This window comes from Scyliorhinus torazame, chromosome 6, assembly GCF_047496885.1.
Source record: "Scyliorhinus torazame isolate Kashiwa2021f chromosome 6, sScyTor2.1, whole genome shotgun sequence".
Classification (NCBI taxonomy): domain Eukaryota; kingdom Metazoa; phylum Chordata; class Chondrichthyes; order Carcharhiniformes; family Scyliorhinidae; genus Scyliorhinus; species Scyliorhinus torazame.
Genome location: NC_092712.1, coordinates 244,075,070 through 244,096,449, shown reverse-complemented (window position 1 = coordinate 244,096,449; position 21,380 = coordinate 244,075,070). Strand labels below are relative to the sequence as shown.

The 21,380-nt window shown below is 45.3% G+C and overlaps 1 protein-coding gene across 1 annotated transcript in view; it reads right to left on the bottom strand.

Annotated features, from left to right (window-relative positions):
- Positions 1-388: 388 nt before the first annotated feature.
- Positions 389-21,380, bottom strand: part of LOC140425360 (chorion-specific transcription factor GCMb-like) — a 94,491-nt gene continuing 73,499 nt past the window's right edge. The window contains exons 3-5 of the mRNA XM_072509550.1: positions 14,038-14,150; positions 4,918-5,043; positions 389-1,890 (exon numbers count right to left, since the gene is read on the bottom strand). Coding sequence (XP_072365651.1) covers positions 1,006-1,890; positions 4,918-5,043; positions 14,038-14,150 — 1,124 coding nt within the window. The 3' untranslated portion in view covers positions 389-1,005. The remainder of the gene's footprint in view (positions 1,891-4,917; positions 5,044-14,037; positions 14,151-21,380) is intronic.

Below are 21,380 nucleotides of genomic sequence, written 5' to 3'. Positions count from 1 at the left end.
GGCCTAGGCACCACCTATCTCACAGTAAATTTCCAAAGACGATGGGGTGGCCGAGAGACCAATGGGAAGGCAATGCAAATATTTTTATGGTTCCCCCCTGCCTATAAACCTGATGGAATGTAAAATTAAGCAGAAATTTGACATTAAGGTCTCTATGCATCCAAAGCTACCCCAAATGCCCAGCTCATTTTACCTGCTAAATGGCTAGTTACCTTGAGATAATTTTGGAGGACTTGGACAGCACTTCAGTTGCACAGTCCAGTTGGAATGAACAAAATCTGATTATAGATCTCTAGCATTCGTCTTGAGGAACAAAATAACAAGGCAAATGATGTGACAACATCGCAACTCATATCCAGACCATCTTTTGGGTTATATATGTTTAACATCAAGTCTAACATGTTTATTTAATCATATTTTATAGCAAACATTCAACTATGGACATGATAAAAACTTTCGGAATGACAAGGGTATTGATTATAAACATTGAGCATAGAAATATACAGGAGACAAAACAATGTTCATCTTTAATCTAAGTAAGTCTTGGTGATTTGAATTGTTTTATAGTTTTACATTTGAAATAAACATGTTTCAGATTGGCCCTGAGCTAAAAGAAATTCTTGAAGAATTGAAACATTGATTCTAGAGTAGTTCAGTTCAATCTGATTCCACTGAGGCTTTTCCTGTATTTCACTGGGCTTTTTAAAGAAAGGCCTTGGATTTTATCCTGAAGTTCCCAAATTAAATTACAGATCATTTTTAAGCATCAGAGAAAATACACATTCTAAAAATTATGCAAACATTATTATTCCTTTTTGATGAAAACAGAGCTTTCTGTTTAGCATTCTAGAACATTTAATAACACTGTGTCACTTGCAAACCCAGATCTTGAGTGGATTGAAATTCCGAAGGTGCACTGTGTGATAATAAAACAATGAGCATCATAAGCATGGTCAGAATGTGACACCTAAGCCCAGAATGATGAATATTTTGGTCAGTTCATTTTCAGTATTCTCCAGCATCATATCTGAAGGGGTGAGCTATTCGGTCAGTGTAGGAGTTTGTGGAATAATTTCCATATCTGTAGTTTTCCAGCCCTTCGGCCCGTTCTGTTTTAGAGGGTACTTCTTGTTGATAGGCTGTGGCTGATTTAATCATGCCATTATCCTCCTGGAACTTTGCCTCAGGGTAAATTATAGGAGAAAGGGTGTCTGCCAAGTGATTACAGTTTGGAAGATTTTTGGCATCACAAATATTGTCACCAAACTTAGCCACAGGCTTATAAGTTTGGTAGGAAACCTTAGTAGTCGTGGTTATGATAGTCTGCAGAGCTGGAGGCGTGGACCCAGTGCCACCTAATCTGCAGGGGTATTCTCCATTGTAGTAATGACTTGAATTGGGTGTGACACGGCTGCATTCATTCCGGTCTCCATATCCTTTTAATATCTGTTTCCACCCGTGATGTTTACTTGGCCCATCAAAGTTCCGATCATGGACATTCAGAGTGCCCATGTTGTGCTGGGATCCATTGAGTTGGATACACATCTTTCCTGAGTCAGTTTCAGATGGTATGTTACTAGAATCTTTATAAAGAGCTGAATAAGAGTTAGAGCCCATATAGCCAGGCATAGTAAAATCATAGCCACAGGAGCCTCGAGGTACATAGATCCTTGGATTGGAGACCTTCGGAAGTGGTGAGGCTGTTTCCACAAAACTGCTGCTGGAATCATAAGCAGGCTTGAAAGATTCTGCATTTTGAAATGGTGAGTAATGATGTGATGGAATAGGAAAGTTTGATTCTGCTATTATGCCAAATCTATCTGGAGCTTCCATACAAGACATGTGGTGGAGGCTGCTGAAGGGACCACCACTGTCATGATATCTACTTGCCTGGAGGGAAGCAAATAACAAAATATTAACTATAATAAATAGTGCAAGATACCTAGACAAGTTATGCTTCACATTTTAGAAATACTAGATATTAGGCGGCACAGTGGCGCAGTGGTTAGCTCTGCTGCCTCACAGTGCCGAGGACCCAGGTTCGATCCCGGCCCTGGGTCACTGTCCGTGTGGAGTTTGGACATTCTCCCTTTGTCTGTGTGGGTCTCACCCCCACAACCCAAAGATATACAGGTGGATTGGCCACGCTAAATTGCCCCTTAATTGGAAAAATAAAAATAGGTACTCGATGTTAAAAAATTGCTTCTAATGGTCATTTGCCAATATAATATTTGTCTTTCTGTACAAAGTTCAGAAACATCTCTCCAGAAAAATATACTAAAAGTAATGAAATGAAATGAAATGAAAATCGCTTATTGTCACAAGTAGGCTTCAAATGAAGTTAAAAAGTCCCTAGTCGCGACATTCCGGCGCCTGTTCGGGGAGGCTGGTACCGGAATTTTACAAAATGTTACCAGTTTCCCAGTGGAGCAAAGCTTTGTTTCAGTCTCCCTCACTCGAGAGTCAACCTGATGACATCTCAGTACTAACAGGGTATGTTCCACAATTTGAGAGATATTTTCTGCTGTTAATCATAGCGGCAGAGACAGGAATTAAAACTGATGACTGGAAACGGCAGGATATGTTGAAATCTTTTCTAATTTACTCCCAAACTTCTAGCCTCCTAAAAATAGTACTGAGAATAATAACTTTTTGCCGAAAAATTGTCTGGTGAAACCCTATTAGTTATAGCATCCAGAGAAAAAGATATCACTTTGCTGCTGGAGGAAAATAAAATGACTTGAAATTGGAATTGGTTCAATAATAGAGGAGTCAAATATTTTGGTGAAAAATCTATGGAGCACAGATTTTGCTGAAGATTTTATTTTAAGTTGCATTGTGTAAGGTTTACATTTATGAGAGAGAGCTGCCCAGGAGGACTGTCTCCACTGGTGACTAAGTGCCAGCCCAGTGACAGTGCTAATGCATAGTCCATTGCTCTGACCTGCATTTTAATCAGTTGAATAATACTCAGCACAGAGCAATTTAAATAGATGAGTAACAAACTGACTAGTCAATGTGTTACTTAGCTCTATATTTCAATGTCATGGGAGGAGGGGTTGAAGAATCTTTATGACTCAGGGCAATCCCAATCATAAGTGGTGCAAAGCCCATGAAATCAGTCTCCCACAATGTCCCCTTTTACCCATATTAGCATCCCCACAATACCTGCACTGTTCTTCCATCGATAACAACCATTTAATAAAATTGCATACAGAAATAATTCCATAGGATATTTCCACACTGCATCTACATGATTGAAAATCATGTCTGTGATTTCCTGCTCCCATTTAATTCAGGCGGGTTTGACTACAGGAGAGGAAAGTCTTGTGAGAGGCCTAAGGCAGGAAAGCTCGCCACAATCATTCCTTCCCCCTTTCAGTAGTGGGCTGCATTTCCTGCCATGCAACGTTGGGTACCTCATGACTACATTTGCATCTAATTATTTTGCCTCCATACAGGAATCACCTCCACCATCCAATAATCCACCCATGGCAGTGTGACGTGACAACAGCGAGAAGCATGCTGCGCTCACCTCCAGATTCAGTGATTGCTATGGTCACCCTGCACCATTAACCAACTGGGCAAGCACACTGGTGGAGCCCTGCAATGTAGTCCACAGAGGATATCACCTATCATGGTTGTCTGTTACACCCTTCACAACCTGGCACTTCAACAGGGGGGGGAGAACTGCCTGAGGAGGAGATGGAGGAGTGGCACCTTTCCTTGGAGATCATCGAGGTGGACGAGGAAGAAGAGTCCTGGAGCGAGAAGATGTTGGTCATGAGGCAGTGCCGATGGCCAGTTGGGACAAACAAGCTCAGGATGTGTTCATTACCATCTGATTCATGAAAGGTGATGATCCGAACCACTGAGGACATCCCATCATCCTCACACTCATTCCAGGCTCTCCCATCTGACCGCTGGCAGCACACACCCTCAATGATAAGGCTTGTATCATGGGAAGGGAGCGGTTGCAAGAGGATGATGACGATTTGCAGTGGGGACAGTTCATAGCTGAGGAGGGATTTTAGAATGTAAGGAGGTGCTTGGTGATCTGTGCCCTTGAGGGTCAGTGTCACTGGAGGCTGATGCTAATGGAATATGGGGGCCAGCCCAGGGCCACATGTGCAGAGAGTACTCATTGACAATGGCTGGGTTGAGTGATGGTAGCCCTGAACATTGTGTCTCATCTCCACAACCCCAAAAAGATGTGCAGGGTAGGTGGATCGGCCTCGCTAAATTGCCCCTTAATTGGAAAAAAAAATTGGTTACTCTAATTTTTTTTAAATCCCAATTAAATCTTTTCTCGTTCAAAATACTGAGACATTATATTATAGTAATAACCGTTCCAACTGACCATTTCATGTTAGCATATCCCCACCACATGGGTTTCAATTTTTTGCAATTCTAAATTCCCTTGAAACTGGCCCTCCCACAGCACGCCGCTCCCTTGACACCGAGGGCAGCACGGCAGCACAGTGGTTAGCACAGTTGCTTCACAGCTCCAGGGTCCCAGGTTCGATTTCCGGCTTGGGTCACTGTCTATCCGGAGTCTACATATTCTCCCCGTGTTTGCGTGGGTTTCCTCTCACAGTCCAAAGGTGTGCAGGTTAGGTGGATTGACTATGCTAAATTGCCCTCAGTGTCCAAAAAAGGTGAGGTGGGGTTATGGGGATGGGATGGAGGTATGGGCTTGGTAGGATGCTCTTTCCACAGATGGTGCAGGCTCGATGGGCCAAATGGCCTCCTTCTGCACTGTAAGTTCTATGATTCTATGATCAGTTATTCATCTCAACCATCAATGTTTAAGGGTGAGGGTGTTTTGGCAGATGGTAATGCAGTAAGCAATTAATGGAATATCCCAACTTGTTGCAACATTCTTAGCAAAATCTGAAACAATGACGTGTTCCCTACCTCTGATTCCATATGCCTCTTTTTATGTACAAAGTGTGGGGAGGACATTCGTCTCTTCACAGCACTTCTTCTTGCTTCTGTTTCTGATTTACTTTCTGGTCTTGGATGATCATGTACACCTTTGGCCTGTGTATTTAATATGTTAATGTTGATCAGTATGGATTTTACATAGCCCTGACCAACAGTATCAAAACCAATAATGTTATTTTACACTAAAGATTATAAACTTCTGTTTATAAAATATCATCAGGCTGACCCATACATAGTTCATTGTTTCACATGATTGCACGTGGAGAATACGTAAATAATGACATTTATTATCATTATTCATTCAATAAAATAAGAATGAAGTGTAACAATGAAATATCATGGGGCTGGATTCTCACCCCACCGCGCCACATTTCTATCTCACTCCACCGGTGGGATTCTCCATTTCGCCAGCTGGTCAATGCGGTTTCCCATTGTGGGGCAGCCCCACGCCATTGGGAAACCCCCGGGCTGACGGCAAAACAGAGCATCCCGACGGCGGAGAATCCAGCCCCATATCTAACAACCCAATTCAAACCAATTTTAATCTCAGAAACCCCGCTTTAGGAGGTAAAGTTTTCCAATGCATGCTGCTTGTATGTATAGAAAACCGTGGGCGGAATTCTCTGATAATGGGGCTATGTCCCCACGCCCACGGGCAAACAGGCGCAAATCACTCTGGACTTTCCTGGAGAAAATCCAGAGTGATTCTCCGTTTTGCAGGGGGCTAGCAGGGCCCCGAGGTGCTCCTCGCAGTTCCGGCTGTCGATACGGGGCCTTGCACTTCCGGCCGCACATGGGGGACCCACACAGAGGGCCGGACCTGACAATATAGGCCCCTCTGAGATGCCGATCAGTGGCCCCCGATCTTGAGCCTGGCCATCCTGGAGGCCCCTCCCGATGATGGATCCCCCCGCCCCCCACCAGGATGGCCGCGGACTGAGTCTGCAGCCGCCACTCCGAGCTCCTGCCGTGTGGAACTATGAGTGAACCATTCAGGCGGGAACTCAGCTAGTTGTCGGCGGAGAATCTTTCAATGGCCCCCGACCGGCACCGCCTCAACCGCGCGCGCGTTTGGCGCCGATTCGCAGGTCCCTGGAGAATCGCGGGAGTGGCGTCGGACCCGATCACGGGTCTGACGCCCATTCAACGCCCCCGCGCCGAGCGCGATTGCGGCCAAGTGGCTTGGAGAATCCCGGCCATGATGCCTGTGATTTTTTTTCAGCAATTAAAAAAAAAAATGTTAAATGTGTCAGTGATTACTGCTATCGAGATGGAGCAGGGAATGGGACTCTGGTACGGCCTTGATGGACCAAATGAACATAAGAACTAGGAGCAGGAGTAGGCCATCTGGCCCCTCGAGCCTGCTCCGCCATTCAATGAGATCATGGCTGATCTTTTTTGGACTCAGCTCCACTTTCCGGCCCAAACACGATAACCCTTAATCCCTTTATTCTTCAAAAAACTATCTATCTTTATCTTAAAAACATTTAATGAAGGAGCCTCAACTGCTTCACTGGGCAAGGAATTTCATAGATTCACAACTCTTTGAGTGAAGAAGTTCCTCCTAAGCTCAGTCCTAAATCTACTTCCCCTTATTTTGAGGCTATGCCCCCTAGTTCTGCTTTCACCCGCCAGTGGAAACAATCTGCCCGCATCTATCCTATCTATTCCCTTCATAATCTTATACGTTTCTATAAGATCCCCCCGCATCCTTCTAAATTCCAAAGAGTACAGCCCCAGTCTACTCAACCTCTCCTCGTAATCCAACCCCTTCAGCTCTGCCTTTAACCTAGTGAATCTCCTCTGCACACACTCCAGCGCCAGTACGTCCTTTCTCAGGTAAGGAGACCAAAACTGAACACAATACTCCAAGTGTGGCCTCACTAACACCTTATACAATTGCAGCATAACATCCCTAGTCTGAAACTCCATCCCTCTAGCAATGAAGGACAACATTCCATTTGCCTTCTTAATCACCTGTTGCACCTGTTAAACTAACTTTTTGCGACTCATGCACTAGCACACCCAGGGCTCTCTGCACAGTGGCATGTTTTAATATTTTATCATTTAAATAATAATCCCTTTTGCTATTATTCCTACCAAAATGGATAACCTCACATTTGTCAACATTATGGTCTCCTGTAGAATAATGACTCTATGGACAAAATTTTGTTGGGGCAGTGGCAGGTCTAACAGCAGGTCAGAAAGCCAGGGACAACTCCACCTTTTCCCAAAGCCTCACTGAATTCTGCGGCAATCAGACAAACTTCCTTAGACAGCACCTTCCAAACCCACGACCACTACTAGAAGGACAAGAGCAGCAGATACCTGGGAGTCCTACCTCCTGGAAGTTTCCCTCCACGTCACTCACAACCCTGACTTGGAAATATATCACTTTTCCTTCACTGTCGCTGGGACAAAATCCTGGAACTCCCTCCCTAACAGCACAGTGGGTGTACCTACAGCTCAGGTACTGCAGTGGTTCAAGAAGGCAACGAACCACCACTTTCTGAAGGGCAACTAGGGATGGGCAATAAATGCTGGCTAACCAGCGCCACCCACATCCTGTAAATGAATTTTTTTTAAACTGGCATCAAGGTTCCTTTTAAAGGATGATATTCTGTTTCCTGGTGCTGCTGGTCAATTGGACGGGTGGCTGTACTTCAGTTGCAGCCATGGTCAGTGATGGAACTGCACCTAGCCCAGAACATCATCATGGGCTTTCCCTGACACCAAGGTTGGGGTCATGAAGGCTAGTCAGGCAGAACCCAACAAGAGGAGAAATGTGGAGGCAGGGGTGGCCATTTCATGGGTTGGCCCTTGCTGCTAGGGTTACCTTCTGTGGTCCAGTATAGTAGAATGCCAATAGCAGTGGAACATCCCCAAAGCTATCTTTCAAAGTTCATTTAAGGGCTGCAACTGGCCTCTGACGGGAAAGCCATCCTCCAATTTAGGGCAATTTAGCATAGCCAAACCACCTAATCCGCACGTCTTTGGACTGTGGGAGGAAACCGGAGTATCCGGAGGAAACCCACGCAGATACGGGGAGAACGTGCAGACTCCACACAGACAGTGACCCAGCGGGGAATTAAACCAGGGACCCTGGCGCTGTGAAGCCACAATGCTATCCACTGTGCTACCGTGCATGTTGATTGTCTTGTTATAATTTAGATATATGGGTCGGGACTCTCCAATCCCGCGGCCAAGTTCTGACACCGGCGGGTGCTACTCCGGCATCAACGAGCCTCAAGTAGCAGGTATTCACCTCTTCCTAGAGGGCGAGTAGGGGGCTGGAGTGGTGTCCGCTGCTCTGGCGCGCGAAAGCCAGTGCGCCACGGCCGGCGTGAGTCCACGCATGCGCGACAAGGCCGCCGTGAGTTTATGCATGCCGCCACGGCCAGCGTGCGTCCGCGCATGCGCGTGGGTTCCGTTCTCCGCGTCAGCCCCCGGGCAATATGGCGGAGCCCTACAGGGGCCCGGCGCGGAGGAACATAGGACGTAGGAACTAGCCTGCCCGCCGATCAGTAGGCCCTGATCGCGGCCAGGCCACTGTGGAGGCCACCCCCGGGGTTGGATCCCTCCACCAGGACTGCCCCCGCAGGCGGAACTCCGAGATCCCGCAGGGTAGGACCATACGTAGCCTACGCCGGTGGGAGTCGGCTGAACTCGGCAGGCACTCGGCCCGCCGAGGCCCAGAAAATCGCCGGGGGGGGGCTGCTTTCAACAGCCCCTGATCGGCATGGCGGCAATCCCGCGGGTGCCCGAGAATCAGCAGCGGAGAATCGCCGGCCTACGTCGGAGCGGCATGGCGCGATTCTCAGATCCGGCGCTCGTGGTGGGAGAATCCCGGCCATGTTGTTTGTCTTCGACATTAGGTAAATATCTCTATGAGTGTGAACACATTTTGTAAATCTTAACCATCTGTCACCCATCCCTAAATAGATTTGAAAAAATGGCATTGCCATCTACTTGATAATGTGGAAAATTGCACAGCTGTGTCCTGTCAACAAAAAAGCAAGACAACCAAACAACAAAGAAGAGAACAGCACTGGCACAGGCCCTTCGGCCCTCCTAGCCTGCGCCTACCATGCTGCAAGTCAACCTAAAACCATCTACACTTCCGGGGTTCGTATCTCTCTATTCCCATCCTATTCATGTATTCGTCAAGACGTCCCTTGAACGTCACTATCGTCCCTGCTTCCACCACCTCCTCTGGCAGCAAGTTCCAGACACCCACTACCCTCTGTGTAAAAAACCTCCATCACGCATCTCCTCTAAACTTTGCCCCTCGCATCTTAAACCTGTGTCCCCCACTCTTTCATCTTGGGAAAAAGCATCTGACTATCCACTCTGTCAATGTCCCTCATAATTTTGTAGACTTCTATCAGGTCATCCCTCAACCTCCATCATTCCAGTGAGCATAAACCGAGTTTATCCAACCTGACCTCCGAGCTAATGCCCTTCATACCAGGCAATATCTGGTAAACCTCTTCTGTACCCTCTCCAAAGCCTCCACATGCTTCTGGTAGTCTGGCGACCAGAATTGAACACTATCGGCTGGATTCTCTGCAGCCCCATGCCAAAATCGTGGGTGGCGCCGGGGTGGAGAATCAAGTTTCACGCCGTAATCAAGCCTGGCACTGAAGATCGGCGTTGCCTCGGAGTACGCAACGCCACCAGGGGGCCATTGCCAGAAGCCCGCCCAGCAATCCTCCGCTCCCGACCAGCCAGGTTCCCGACGGCGTGGAACTAACCACCTATTGCTGGTTGTGGTGCTGGCATGGTGGCTGCGGACTCCGTCCGCAGCTGCCCTGGTTGGGTGCGGGCGAATCGGAGACCAAGAGGGGCCTTATAGGCAGCTGGTGATTAAATGTGCGGGGTTTGATGCTCGGGCGCACGGCTGATCGGGGGGTTTATCTTTTTTGTCTGGCTCCGCAGTCCAAGTCCGCCATGGAGCACGGCGCGGCTGCTGGAGGTCGCCGCCAACCGCATGCTGCGAAAGTCACTCCGGGTCCCTTCTCGCCCCCTGCAGGGCTTTGAATTCATCTAACTTTTTTCATGGATTTTCAGGAGTAAAACTCCACCGTTTTTACGCCGGTATAGGGACAGTCTCATTTTCAGAGAATCCAGCCCTATATTCCAAGTGTGGCCTAACTAAGGTTCTATACAGCTGCAGCATGACTTGCAAATTTTCATACTCAATGCCCCGACTGATGAAGGCAAGCATGCCTCATGCCTTCTTGACTACCTTATCCACCTGCATTGCCACTTTCAGTGACCTGTGTACCTGTACATCAAGATCCCGCTGCCTGTCAATACTATTAAGATCTCTGCCATTTACTGTGTATTTCCCACCCGCATTAGACCTTCCAAAATGCATTAATTCACATTTGTCCGGATTCAACTCCATCTGCCATCTCTCCGCCCAAGTCTCCAACCAATCTATGTATTGCTGTATCCTCTGACAGTCCTCATCGCTATCTGCAATTCCACCAACCCTTATGGATAACCAACCCATCAGCTAACATCAGCAAAGTAAAATTGTGGAGGGCATTGCCAACAGTGCTGTCATACACTTAGACCACACACTTACTACCACCTCTGTCTTGAAATTATCTAAAACTCTGTTGCTTTAACTCACACTAAGACCCATCCACCTAATATATCTGTACTAGCTGCTCACTGAGCAACATCAGTTCTTAGTTAAGAAATGCTTCAATTTTAAAATTCTCACCTTGGTTTTGAAATTCTGCCATGGCCTCACCCACACTCTCCAGCACCCAGTCCCTACCCCACCCTATCTCTGTAATTTCCTCCAACTCCTTCAAGATATCTCCCCTCTAATGCTGGCCGCATCTCCAATTTTAATCATTCCAACATTGGCCATGCCTTCAGCTGGCAAGGACCTAAGCTCTGGAATTCCCTCTTTAAACTTCCCTAACTTTTAATCTCTCTTTCCTCCTCTAAGATGCTCCTTCAAAACTACCTCTTTGACCAGCTTTTGGTCATCACACTCTTGTGAAGCACCTTAGGATGTTCCATTATGTTAAAGTTAGGTGAATTGGACATTCTGAATTCTCCCTCCGTGTACCCGAACAGGCGCCGGAGTGTGGCGACTCGGGTCTTTTCACAGTAACTTCATTGCAGTGTTTATGTAAGCCTATGTGTGACAATAAAGATTATTATTAAGGTGCTTTACAAATACAAGTTTTTGTTGTCCAAACATGCACACAAGAGATGAAATCCAGAGATGAGGGGTGGGATTCTCTGATCCCGTGACGGGGAGGCGCGAATCCTGCGACGCCACTCTGACGCCGGGCTGCCAGTTCTCCGGTAAATGGAGAATCAGCGCCAATGGCGCCGCGTGGTTGCAGTGTTTAGTGATTATAGAATGCACTGCAACAAATTGCCGAGGCATTTTTGCAATAACACCCCCAAAACCGTGACCTTTATCATCTAGATAGAGAAGTGGATAGAGGTACATGAGAACAATATCACCTCCAAGTCCCCTTCCAAATTGCTCAGCATCCTGACTTGGACATTTCTTCATCGTCACGCAGTCAAAATCCTGGAACGTCCTACCTAACAAAGTTGCGGGATTAGCATCATACAAGGAGCAATTCAGGAAGGACTCTCGCACCTCCTAAGGGACAACTAGTGATGAATAATAAATGCTGGCTTTGTCAGTTAAAACCACCATGAATTATGGAGAAGCTGACCCGACTCCATGAAAAATGCAGGGGGCTAGGAGATGTCAACCCCCGGAATGGAATCATTGGCGAGGGGGTGAAAGATGTGGCTCTGCTATCCGCAACCTTATCCCGCACCAGCAAAAATTGGGGTTGGCAGGCTTGTGGAATTGGGGTTGGCAGGCTTGTGGAGGCAGGAATCAAAAAGTTAATCTATAATTTTTAAATTCGCCGCCTGCATCAGTACCATCACAATTAGAGGCATGGAAATCCAGGCCTAGGTTTTATTTGATATTAGTTACATAACTTTAATTTTTAATAGAAAGGCTGTAATCAAGATGGCTACTTTCTAGGAAGATGAATCCAGGGTTCAAATTTTCGCCACTGTCATGAAGCCATTCCACACAAGAATTGTAATTCTCACAGTTGGATTATTAACATTTATTGGACTGTATAAATTGCAATCTGGTTACTCTAGAAGTGTGAGAGAACTATCACCACAGAAACATTGGCACTAAGGGCAGCACGGTGGCACAGTGGTTAGCATTGTTGCCTCACGGCGCCGAGGTCCCAAGTTCGATCCCGGCTCTGGGTCACTATCCGTGTGGAGTTTGCACATTCTCCCCATGTTTGCGTGGGTTTCGCCCCCACAACCCAAAGATGTGCAGGGTAGGTGGATTGGCCATGCTAAATTGGCCCTTAATTGGAAGAAATGAATTGGGTACTCTAAATTTTTTTTTGTTTTTTTGAAGAAACATTGGCACCAATTGTTTAATTTGTCACAAAAATGTCAACAGCACATTCACTTCCAGCTACTATTTTTCTTGATAGCTTGGGCATGATCTAGATAATCATTTCATTGAACCATTAGGCTCGTTTGAATATACGCATTCACCCAGCACCTGGGAGTCACTGACTGCACCGGCGATCATTTCCTGGGCACTAATTCGTACTGGTCTCCACAAGGAGTGGCCACTCTGGGTAGCACGATAGCACTGTGGCTTCACAGCAGCAAGGTCCCAGGTTCGATTCCCCGCTGGGTCACTGTCTGTGCGGAGTCTGCACCATTCTCCCCGTGTCTGCGTGGCTTTCCTCCGGGTGCTCCGGTTTTCTCCCACATTCCAAAGACTTGCAGGTTAGGTGGATTGGCCATGCTAAATTGCCCTTAGTGCCCAAAAAGGTTAGGAGGCGTATTGCATTATGGGGATAGGGTGGAAGTGAGGGCTTAAGTGGGTCGGTGCAATCTCAATGGGCCGAATGGTCTCCTTCTGCACTGTATGTTCTATGTTCTATTTTTGAGGCCGTTAAAGCCCCCCGAGTGATCGGGGACAGGGCAGGGCAATTACCTGGTACGCCCCATTGCACCCTGGCACTGCCAACCTGATGCTTCAGGTGCCTAGTTGGCACTACCTGGGGCACTGAACAGGTACCTGGCTAGCTGTGGCAGAGTGCCCAAGTGCCAGAAATGGCCAGCAGAGCAGGAAGAGGATGAATGATCTGCTGTGAGTGCCAGACTAAGTGCACGTACGTTGCACCTTACTGCAAACGAACACTCACAAGGCATCAGGCAATCTAAGTGTGTGGGTGCACAGGGATGTCCATTAGGAACATGGGTTGCTGCACTTCCCAGCAGTTGGGATTTCAGACTCGCATGTGGCTATCTGCACCTGAAGAACACCAATCTTATTTACTATGAATTGTCTGTTTACATGCATTCACTGTAAACCTAACTGTGACCTTACTGCATTCGCTCTTAGTTTGGATCCCCTCCTAACACCATACTCTTTTATCCTGTAGTGCTATCTGATTCTCTCAATCTTTGTTAACATTGTTTCTCCTTTCTAGTGTTCCATTCTGGTTCTCAGCTCTCTGCCAAGTTAGTATAAACTCTCCCCGATGGCATTGGCAAATAACCTTGTGATGCTATTGATCCTAGACATGTTGAGGTGTAACCTGCCAAATCTGTGTACTCCCCTTCCCTTCAGAACCAGTCTCAATTTTCCAGGAATCTAAAGCATCATCTCTCTAGCCATTCATCTGCTATCCTTCTATTTCCATACCCGCTCATTACAAAATGATGGAAAGAAAATAATGTAAATAGAGGGAAAGAAAGGTAGGATTGACAGCGAGAAAACAGAAAGAGAAAGTTAAAAAAAAACATTTTTAAAAATCTTGAATACATTGGGAAGGAATGAAGTCCACACTTTCTGCATTTAACCATACACATACAGATTTGTTGTCAAATTTACTTCATAATAATATTATTCTCAATGCAAACTCTGGGCAAAGTGTGGCACAGAGGGCAAGATTGAGGAATATGGTAGAGTGTCATTAAAAAGATTAAATAATATGTTGAGTATTGTTATTTAATTGAACACCTTTGTGTCTAAATATAACCTACCTGGAAAAATATAGCTTTGGTATCAAGCCTCCAAAAGTTTGTGACAGGATAGCCACTGTGACCTCGACAGGATATCAGTTCCAACGCTGAGTTACAGTTTGGACACACTCTTTCTGCAAAACATAAATCCGTAAATCTATCAATTAGGATGTTTATAATACAGGAATAGGAAACAAGACGGGCCCAATTCCTACTTCAGTGTTTTTTTTTAATTTTCCCAGCTCCCAGTTGAGAGCCTCGCCCACAGGCAGTATCTTTCAAAGATTCAAACTTGTGCCTTGGGCACTCTTACTGGGAGTGGCTTTTCAATAGAGGCTCGATTTCCAAGATTACCCAACTACTTTCCACAACATGGAATTAAAAGATAAACCAGTTAATGTGCACTCTTTAGTGATTCCACTTATGCATCAAAGTAAAGTTATAATTACTTCAAATGTGGCATTAATATTCAAATTCAGCATGTTAAGTAGCACATCAAATGTCAGATGTTTTTTATTGGTAGCTCTGCCCCTGAGTCAGAAAGTTGTGGGCTCAAGTTCCACTCCCAGGCTGGAGCACACAATGTCTTCGAGATGAGACCTTAAACCAAGTGTTGGGGGGGGAAGTTAAAAAGAAAATTAGGAAAGCCAAGAGTGTAGAATAAGGAAAACCCAAAGGCTTTTTTCATATGTGCAAATTACCTCAATGAGGAAACCAAATGTAACATTTCCAAGTTTGCTGACGACACAAAACTGGGCTGAATTGTGATTTGTGAGGATAATGCAAGGAGGCTTCAAGGTGATTTAGACAAGTTGAGTGAGTGGGTAAACACGTGGCAAATACAGTGCAACATAGCTAAATGTGAAGTTCAGTGTAAAAAACAGAATGGGAGAGTACTATTTACATGGGAATACATTGAGTAGTGTGAATGCACAAAGGAATCTGGATATCCTTATACACCAGTCAATGAATGCGGAAAGGCAGGTGCAGAAAGCAATTAGGAAGGCAAATGGTATGTTGGCCTTCATTGCAGGAGGACTTGAGTTACAAGACATGGACATAGACATAGAACAGTACAGCACAGAACAGGCCTTTCGGCCCTCGATGTTGTGTCGAGCCTTGTCCAAAACCAAGATCAAGCTATCCCACTCCCTGTCATTCTGGTGTGCTCCATATGCCTATCCAATAACCGCTTGAAAGTTCCTAAAGTGTTCTACTCCACTATCATAGCAGGCAGTCCATTCCACACCTAACCACTCTCTGAGTAAAGAATCTACCTCGGACATCCCTCCTATATCTCCCACCCTGAACCTTATAGTTATGCCCCCTTGTAACAGCTACATCCACCCGAGGAAATAGTCTCTGAACGTCCTCTCTATCTATCCCCCTCATCATCTTATAAACCTCTATTAAGTCGCCTCTCATCCTCCTCTGCTGCAAAGAGAAAAGCCCTAGCTCCCTCAACCTTTCCTCATAAGACCTACCCTCCAAACCAGGCAGCATCCTGGTAAATCTCCTTTGCACCCTTTCCAATGCTTCCACATCCTTCCTATAATGAGGTGACCAGAACTGCACACAATACTCCAAATGTGGGCTCACCAGGGTCATGTACAGTTGCAGCATAACCCCACGGCTCTTAAACTCAAGCCCCCTGTTAATAAACGCGAACACACTATAGGCCTTCTTCACAGCTCTATCCACTTGAGTGGCAACCTTCAGAGATCTGTGGACATGAACCCCAAGATCTCCCTGTTCCTCCACATTCCTTAGAACCCTGCCGTTGACCCTGTAATCTGCATTCAAATGTTTCCTACCAAAATGAATCACCTCGCACTTATCAGGGTTAAACTCCATCTGCCATTTTTTGGCACAGCTCTGCATCCTATCAATGTCTCTTTGCAGCCGACAACAGCCCTCCACCTCATCCACTACTCCACCAATCTTGATGTCATCAGCAAATTTACTGACCCACCCTTCAGCCCCCTATAAGACCATAAGACATTACAATGCAGGCCACTCAGCCCATTGAGTCTGCTCCACCATTCAATGAGATTATGGCTGATCTGATACAATCCTCAAGTCCATTTTCCCAGAGCAGCACAGTGGCGCAGTGGTTAGCATTGCTGCCTCACAACGCCAAGGTCCCAGGCTCGATCCCGGCTCTGGGTCACTTCCCTGTGGAGTTTGCTCATTCTCCCCGTGTTTGCGTGGGTTTCGACCCCACAACCCAAAGATGTGCAGGGTTGGTGGATTGGCCACACTAAATTGCCCCTTAATTGGAAAAAATGTATTGTGTACTCTAAATTTTAAAAAAAGGAAAAGAAACTCCACTTTCCTACCTTATCCCCCAAATCCTTGTTTCCTTTACTGATTAAATATCTATCTCAGCCTTGAACATACTTAATGACCCAGCTTCTACACCTCTCTGTGGTAAAGAATTCCACAGATTCACTACCCTCTGAGAGAATAAATTCCTCCTCATCTCTGTCTTAAATGGCTGACCCCTTACTCTAAGATTATGACCTCTGGTCCTAGACCCTCCCACAAGATGAAGCATCCACTCAGCATCTACCCTGTCAAGCCCCCTGAGAATCCTATAAGTCTCAGTAAGGTCACTTCTTATTCTACTCGACAATTTACCGAACCTCTCCTCATACGAAAAGCTCTCCATACCCGGGATCAACCTAGTTAGCCTTCTCTGGACTGCCTCCAATGCCAATCAATCTTTCCTCAAATAAGGGGACCAAAACGGTTCACAGTGTTCCAGGTGAGGTCTAATTAGTACCTTGTAAAATTTTAGTATGGCTTTCCTATATTTATATTCCATTCCCTTTGAAACAAAGGCCAGGATGTATGAGGTCAGAAGTAAAGATGTCTTACTGCAGATGTGCAGATCCTTGGTGAGACCACACCTTGAGTATTGTGTGCAGTTTTGGTCTCCCTACCTAAGAAAGGATATATTTGCCATAGAGGGAGTGCAACGGAGGTTCACAAGATTGATACTGTGGTTGGCGAGATTGTCCTTTGAGGAGAGATTGGTTTGACTGGGCCTGTACTCACTAAAGTTAAGATGGATGAGAGATCTCTGATTGAAATGTAAAAATTCTAACAGGGTTGGACAGACTAGATGTAGAGAGGATGTTTTCCCTGTTTGAGGAATCTAGAACAGTCTCAGGATACAGGGTAGACCATTTAGGACTGAAATGAGGAAAGATTCTTTCACTCAAAGGATAGTGAACTTGTGGAATTCTCTACCACAGAGGGCTGTGAATGTATTCAAGACACTGAATGCATTCAAGACAGAGATAGATTTTTAAAAAAATCTAATGGCATCAAGGGGCATGGGAAGAATCTGGGATCATACTGAATATGGGGATGGGGAGAATCTGGGATCAGAGCACGCAACGAAAATAGTCCTACTACTCTCAACAGGAGGGCATGAAGCGAGAGAAATCTATAATTGCTTTAATTATTTTGAAGGTGAGGACAACACCAAAGTAGACGTTATACTCAAAAAATTTGATGAACGCTGTAACAGTCCGTCTGGTGAGTTGCTGGAAAGATTTAACTCTTGTCAGAGAAATGGAGGGCCCATCTCTGATTTTATTACAAATCTCAAGTTAATACCACAAGGCTGTGATTATGCTGATTTCAGAGACACTGTGATAATGCAGCAATTAATTTCTGGACTATCTGATAAAAATTTGAGGGAAAAACTTTCACAAAATAAGTATCTAACTCTAGAAATCGCTATAGAAAAATGCCTTGCTATGAACAAAAACAAAATCAGTACTTTGAGTCTCTACAAACACAGAATCATCATTTAGAAAACAAAATCGTTAAAAATGGCGCGAACACTCACCACGAGGCGGAGGTAGGGTTGAATCGGAGGAAGACTGAGGTATGGAGCGGCAGCCATCTTGAGAAAGGAGCCGCACATGCTCAGTTGCGAAAAGAGCGCACAGTACAGGAAACTCGGTGTGCGCATGGGCAATCGAGTCCTACGCATGACGTCACGAGCGTTATGACATCAGAGGAACAGGACCACGCCCACTTAAAAGGGAAATGCACAAAAGTGAACAAACAGAAATTTAAAGCTGCAAACCCCCATTTTCTTGCCTCAAAAGACAGAACAATGCCCGAACTTACACCAGCAGTTGAAAATAACTGTCACAACACCCTGGAACAAGCAGTTAGCACCGCCCTAGAAGATGATATGGTCCTTGTAGACTACAACTCAGATGAAGATTTCATCTTGGGAGAGGCTACCCCAGTACCAAATCCGAACCGCAACTAGAGGTGTTGTACCGTGAAGACCCCGACGATCAGTTCTTTGGATTGCGGAATCTTCAGCCCAGCAGATATGACATCCCGACTCGTGAGTACAGGATTATGCTGTGGCCTGACGCCAAGAAACAGAGAGTGGTCCACGCACCACGAAGGATCCCAGCCTCCACACAAGAAGATGATTTGTTCATTGAACATGAAGAGAACGATCACAACTCCGAAACAAAAAGCAATGATTTGTCTATCGAACAATACACACAATACTACTCAGACATGGCAGAATTATTCGGATATGCTGATCACAGCATCAGCAACACGGTTGAAAAGCTCAATACGACTCTTCTCATGGTAGATGAATCCAATACCATGGTGCCATGGCAGATCGTCGATACATTGGATGACAGCAATACCCAAGACGAAAACGACGCCACACAGAGAGCACAGAACGACTCCGTTGAGAGAGCACAGATCGACTCTACAGCGAGAACATTGCACGACTCCACAAAGAGAGCGATGACAAACTCCACAGAGAGAGCAATGAAGGACTCCACAAAGAGAGCGACACAAGCCTCCACAAAGAGAGCGATGCAAGCCTCCACAAAGAGAGTGATGCAAGCCTCCACAGACAGCTTGGTGACACACTCAAAAATGGAAGCAAGCAAACACTCCATAGCGAACGTCATGCATGTACAAGACCATGAAGATCTATCAAGCTTATTTGAGCCACCAGAAGAAGACACTGAATGTCTACCCACTGTATGTGAGACAAGTGACGAATAAATCACAATTCCCATACAGGATGTGCAGGATCACAGCGAGACTGACATATCTCAGCTCATCTGCACAGAAGCACATCAGAGGACGGCCACCCAGGAGTCCAGAGAGACCACGTAAATAGAAATCCTGAAGATTTTGACTCCAGAAGAGGAGCACCAAGAGTCCAGAGAGACGTCAATAGAAATCTTGAAGATTTTGACTCCAGAAAAGGAGCACAAAGAGATCACAGATGATTCAAATGAACCTGAAATGACTCCAAAAGAGGAACACCAAGAAATCAATGATAATTCAAGTGAACCTGAAATGACTCCAAAAGAGGAGCACCTAGAAATCAATGATGATTCAAGTGACCCAGAAATGACTCGAGAAGAGGAGTACCAAGTAAGCAAAGAAGAGGAATCAAATCCACTACAAATGACTGATGTCACCAACATCAATGCAACATCAGATCATTCTCACAATTCTCAAGAAGAAACGCTCAATGTAGCAGATACCACAAAGGACACTGTCACCAATAATTGTGACAATGACTCAAATCATCCACATGGCACACTCATTGAGCGCAACAAGAACAACAAAAACCGCAAGCAGCACAGCAGAAACAAGAACAACAGCAACAACAAAAACAACATGCAGCGCAACAAGAACGACAAAAGCAACAAGAAGCATCCCAGAAACAACAAGCATGACAAGAAAAAGAACAAGAATAAATGCAAAAACAACGAAAACAGAATCAACAAGCGCAACAAAAAGAACAACAAGAACTATGAGCTATGAGGTGAGATTGGAAAGTCCGGGGCTGTTTTCCTTGGAGCAGCAAAGGTTAAGAGCGGACATGATAGAGGTGTATAAGATTATGAGGGGCATAAATAGGGTGGATAGGAAGGCACCTTTTCCATGCAGAGGGGTCAATAACTGAGGGCATAGATTTAAAGTAAGAGGCAGAAGGCTAAGAGGAGAGTTGAGGAGAAACTTTAGTGGGAGTCTGGAACTCACTGCCTGAAAGGGTGGTTGAATCAGAAACTCTTGTAACATTTAAGAAGTATTTTGATATTCACTTTCATTGCCATGACCTCCAAGGCTATGGGCCAAGCCCCGGAAAATGGAATTAGTGTCGTCAGATCTTTGTTGACCGGCTTGGTACGATAGGCTGCATGATCTCTTTCTGTGCTGTAAATGCCTATGAATCGATGAAAACACTCCCAAAAATAGATTATCTGATTATTTAGCTAATTTTTGTCAATGGAAATTTGGTTTATAGCTGTATTTTCTTACATGACAATAATAACTACATCTCAAAAATAATTATTTGGCTTTGAAGTCATGTGGGATGTCATGAAAGGTCAACTTTGAATTCCAGTTATTTCACTGGGCAGTCTGATCATAAATGTTCTCTCATTACAGTGTACTAGATGTTATGAAGTCATGGTTGAATGCTGCTTCTGTTTGATGAAGTACAGTTGATACATACCTGAATGTACTTCACATGAATACAGGGATGGCAGTACATCAATGCCAGTAAACACGGGAAGCAGGTCTCAATCTGGCTTCTCGGTGTAGTTATTTTTTTCATGGTATGTGGGTGTCACAGTCTAGGCCAGAATTTCTATGCCCATCCTCCATTGCTTTGAGGAGGTGGTGATGAGCCTCATTCTTGAACTGCTGCAGTCTATGTTCTGTAGGTACACCAACAGGGCTGTTGTGGAGGGAGTTCCAGAATTTTGGCCCAGCAATTGTGAAGGAAGGGCAATATAGTTCCAAGCCAAGATGGTGTTGCAGTTTGGAGGAGAGCTTGCAGGTGGTGGCGTTCCCATGCATCTGCTCCATTGTCCTTCTAAGTGGTAGAGGTCATGGGTTTGGAAGGTGCTTTCGAAGCAGCCTTGGTGAGTGCACGGAAATCAATCTTACATCATTGATAATTTGTATTGCTGCATTATAACTCCAGTGTCTACCAGAAGGATTGATAGGAATTTTTGTCTTGTTATGGAAGAATTGATAATCACATTGGTGGTCACACCCGAGGGGGATACCTTGAACACGTGTCCAATCATGAGGTAAACTCTTGTCTTTTGTTCACTTGATCTAGAGATTTTTATCCACTATGCCTAAATTCCCAATATCTAATCCCAATGCAAATGCAATGTAATGGATTTTTCAGTAAAGGCAACAAAGAGGGTATTAGTGCTCATTGTTGTTAAAATGTAAATTGGAAAGCAATTTCCAGGCACCCTACAGATGCAGTTAAACATGAAGATCTGGAAGTTGCTTTCCAGGTTGCCCTACTCCTCCAGAAACGTCAT